The sequence below is a fragment of the Artemia sp. Qi Xiang Cuo genome, chromosome 10 (genome assembly GCF_049724085.1).
Source record: "Artemia sp. Qi Xiang Cuo chromosome 10, ASM4972408v1, whole genome shotgun sequence".
NCBI lineage: Eukaryota > Metazoa > Arthropoda > Branchiopoda > Anostraca > Artemiidae > Artemia > Artemia sp. Qi Xiang Cuo.
The window spans coordinates 16,844,897-16,849,646 of record NC_142803.1 but is presented as its reverse complement, the minus strand read 5'-3'; the positions used below and the strand labels follow the sequence as shown (position 1 = coordinate 16,849,646).

The 4,750-nt window shown below is 37.1% G+C and overlaps 1 protein-coding gene across 1 annotated transcript; it reads right to left on the bottom strand.

The window, feature by feature from the left end:
- Window positions 1–426: 426 nt before the first annotated feature.
- LOC148947517 (baculoviral IAP repeat-containing protein 3-like) lies at window positions 427–2,121 on the bottom strand. Its single transcript, XM_089095921.1, has one exon. The coding sequence runs from the start codon at window positions 2,119–2,121 to the stop codon at window positions 427–429; it is 1,695 nt and encodes a 564-aa protein (XP_088952047.1).
- Between the last annotated feature and the right edge of the window lie 2,629 nt (window positions 2,122–4,750).

Below are 4,750 nucleotides of genomic sequence, written 5' to 3'. Positions count from 1 at the left end.
TAATTAAGTGGCGTATAAAATTTAGTGTAGGCAAGAGGTCGTTCTTTATTATAAAAAAACTAACTCAGTCCAATATATGCAATGGTGTGCTTTTCTAATGATCGTCCTTTAATATATCTTGTAAATCACAATTCTTTAGAATAAAATTTGGGAAAGAAAATTTAGAATTATCATAAAATCTACAGTCTCTATACCTGAGAGAGCCAAGCAAAAACACTTAACATGACACGTCAAATCTTGCATTTGAAATGGTATCATATTTGAAATTAATATTATAAACAGTTATACCCAAAAAAAGTTGACTAAAGGAAGAAATGATTTCGCCGTGCCCTCAAAAACCTAACTACGGAGCGGGCAGTTTGCTAAGGCAGAAGTACAGCTGGAACAAGATGCAAGATGGCCGCATGGCAAAAATATGACTTCGATTCACTTGTCCAGACATACTTTACACTTATATCGCTCTTCAATTGCTTCTTCAAACTTGTCCACATCCATTGCTTCTTCAAGACTTCTTCTTGGAGAGATGACATTTACTATGACAGGAGGCTCACCAGGTGGAATCTCATTGGGCTGTGGAGCAGAAGCCCCATACCACTCTGGAGAGATGTCCTCACCAACTTCGGCATTGGAACGAGGATCGGCTAAAACGGCTGATTCTTCTGGTAGCTGATACCAACTGGTGGGTTCTGAAGCTTCTGGCTCTCGGAATGCCGATGATCCCAATTCCTGGTCAATTTCCGAGACATCGTGAGTTCTTATTCTTGGCAAATTCGTTTCTGTTCTACTAGGAGGAACACTAAGAATTCTAAATTCATCGCGAATTCTTATTCCTGGCAAATTCGTTTCTGTTCCACTTGAGGAGGGGACAGAGGATGAAGTCTCGACTTGCTGATCGGGTATTTCAAGGGCAGCAATAATCAACGCAGCAACCACCGTAAATCCTTGGCCTGTTCTCTTCAACTGATTCAAAATAGCTTGTCTCACTTTGGTAGCTTCTACAACTTCCATTGCCATCTTGGCCACGGATCCTTCAATTTCTTTCTTCAGTTTTTCTTCCAGCCTTCTTTCACTTTCAGTGTTTTTGGCCTTTGCTTTCCTTTTAAGTAACTCTTTGACTTCCTTAATAAATTCATCTCCCTTTGACAGAATTAAAAATACACAGTCACTAAACCACCTTGCATGTTCAACCCAGGGGTCATCTGTTTCCTCCCAGTTGCACAAACCTATATCACAATGAAAACATTTCACCTTATCTGAATCTCCCAGATAGAAAAATCCAGCTTCGGTAAGTTTGCGAGGATCCATCCGCTCATGGTAATGCCAATTAGCAAAAGTTTGTAACCTAGATTCAAAAGTTGTTTTATCAGGGTGCTCAGGGCCTGGATGGGCATTAATTCTGAGGTTGGCCAGTGAATTGAGATGACTGTGAACTGATGTGACCAGTGGCAGCGAATTGATGCTAAGAAGGGCTGTACCACCACTTCGGAGAGAAAGATTATCCACTGCTAGTTGCCGGTTTCTCGATCTAATATATCGCTCAAAAATATCATAGTCTCCGGGTACAGCAGGAGGTAAAATTATAAGTGGGGCTTCGGAGCCATTTGTAGCTTCAGCTGGAATGTTTCCAACATCACATCCCCGCACAAAGGGGCATATTTCAAAGTGTCTTCTATGTTCTTCCATAGGCACATCTCCCTCTTCCCAATTTCCAACCACCCCATAACAAAAAGCACACTGAACCTGGTCACCATGGCCGACAAAAAAGAATCCAGCTTTAGCTAATTCTCTGGTGTCAATAAAATCCTTCGTCCACCATCCTCTTGAATTAAATGTCATTAGTCTAACATCCTCTCGTTTAAGAGCTCGACGTTCTTCTTGTGACAATACATGGACAAAAATAGACAAAAATGGACAATCCGGGCTTAAGTTTAAGTGCCTAGCAATAGCTTGATCGTTACAATTCCAGTCACTAATTCTTTTTTTGCAGGCAAAACACTCCACTTCAGTACCTGTGCCTGTGTAATAAAAACTGGCACGTGCTATTCTTTCTGCAGACAGTGGCGCAGACGAGGGCCAACAACGAAAAGTGTTTATTCTTTGTTCCAAGTTTTCAAAACGCATTGGTTGAATGTTTGAATGTTAGCTGAATGTTTGTCACGCATCAAGTACCAAGAACCTAACAAAAAATTCAACTAATTTAAAAATTTTCAGGTTTTTTTCTAGTCTAAATTAAAAGATTAAAACTATTGCTCAGATACCATAAGTATTTTTGCAGTTTATAACTTTACAGATTCTGAACTGAAAACGAAAATAAAATAAAAATTTATTTTTTAAATTTTTACGTCAAGTCGCTCATTACGTCATATATGGTTAGTTAGTAATATTTTATATTACTATATTTTATATTTCATGATTACAAAATGTAATTAGAGGTCGTTCTTTATTGTAACTACCGCTGCAACCCGGATCTCAAGCCAATATATTTCCCTTGCTGTTCAAGCCAAGGGACAGAAATTTTACTATACAGGGGTTTCGGACAAGGCGGTTCTAATGGTGTACTTTTTGTTCTGATCTGACTTCTTTTTTTAGGAACTATAGGTTTTAACATTTCTTAGCATTGGACGTGATCGTCTCTTACTAGGTTCCTAGCTACCGCTGCAACCCGGACAAGAAAGAAAAAAATATCCCGTTTAGGCAGAATGTTGTAGTAGCTGCCACTTTTCTTGATTTTCAAGCCAATATATTTCCCTTGCTGTTCAAGCCAAATGACAGATTGTCCTTTAATAAAAATATTGTAAATACATTAGATCCTCTTGACTGACATCGATCTTTTATGTATAGTTTTTTACTAGGTTTCAGCAATCTCTACAGCCAAGATACTGATAAAAATGATATAATCCCCATTTATATTTCAGTTAAAATGGGCTAGGTGTCGTTCTTTATTGTACTTCAAAGGGGTTTCGGACACGGCATTTCTAATGGTGTACTTTTTGTTTTGGTCTGAGGAGTTATGGATTATGGAGCTCTTTTTTAGGAGTTATGGGTTTTTATATGTCTTAACACTGGACGTGATCGTCTCATACTAGGTTGCTAGCTGCTGCTGCAACCTGGATAGGATGCAAGCTACCACTGCAACCTGGATTAATATAATGTTTCATTTACTATCGACCAGAGGTCGTCCTTTACTATAATGCTCTCTCAATTATTACTTCTCGATACGCCTGGTCGGTTGAATACCTTTGTTTTGCTCTCTCAATTATTACTTCTCGATACGCCTGGTCGGTTGAATACCTATGCTTTTTTCTTTTCAAGTTACTATCTCTGTTGTTTGTGTAGTACTGTTTTTTCAACTTGCATATAGCTTGCTTTGATCTAACCATTATCTAATCAAGAATGAGAGAATTTACAGTTTTGACTTTTCTTATATACTAATTATGACGTCACGGCGTATGACGTCATGGCGCAATGGTATTATTTCATGACGTCTTCAGAAACAACAATATAATTTCGTGTTTTTCTATTCACATCATAGCTCTAATATAAAACTATGATGACATTCATTATTTATCTAGTAGGGTTTCAGACAAGGTAATTCTAATGATGTACTTTTGTTTTGATCTGACTCTATTGTTAGGAGTTTTGGGTTTTTATATTTCTTAGCATTGGACTGATCGTCTCTTACTAGGTTGCTAGCTACTGCTGTAACCCAAATTCACATATATATTTATTTATGAGAGGCAGCCAGGCCGAGTGGTCCAAGGCACTGGTGTTAGCCACCAGTCTCTTCGGAGAAGTGGGTTCAAATCTTACCGCTGGTATACGATTATGTTTGAAAGACTGCAGTGTGAAAAGACATCAAAATGCAGTTTTTGGTAGAAAAATTTATTCTCTTTTAGAAATAATTTATTTTAGTTACTATAGATTTTTAACCCAATTAATTTCCTTTAAAATGAGCTATTGAACCACCCTCTACGATGTTCCTGTGCCAAGCTATCTCTGGATACAAAAAAAGAAAAAAAAGAAAAAATATCCCGTTTAGGCAGAATGTTGTAGTAGCTGCCACTTTTCTTGATTTTCAAGCCAATATATTTCCCTTGCTGTTCAAGCCAAGGGACAGAAATTTTACTATACAGGGGTTTCGGACAAGACGGTTCTAATGGTGTACTTTTTGTTTTGATCTGACTCTTTTTTTAAGAACTATGGGTTTTTATATTTCTTAACATTGGACATAATCGTCTCTTACTAGGTTACTAGCTACCGCTGCAACCCGATTTCTAGCTTCCGCTGCAACCCGGATTAGCGATTCTGAACTAAAAACGAAAATAAAATAAAAATTAATTTTTTCAATTTTTACGTCACGTCGCTAATTAAGTCATATATGGTTATTAGTACACAATAGGTTTTAGATATTACGTCATGTCACTTATTACGTCATATATGGTTATTAGTAGATAATCGGTAAAATATTCGTTCTTGATTATAATCTTCGGAGGCGTGGGTTCAAATCTTACCGCTGGTATAATGTTTGAAATACTGCAGTGTGAAAAGACATCAAAAATGCAGTTTTTGGTGGAAAAATTTATTCTCTTTTAGAAATAATTTATTTTAGTTACTATAAATTTTAAACCCAATTAATTTCCTTTAAAATGAGCCATTGAACAACTCTCTACGATGTTCCAGTGCCAAGCTATCTGTGGAAAAGAAAGAAAAAAGAAAAAAAAATATCCCGTTTAGGCAGAATGTTGTAGTA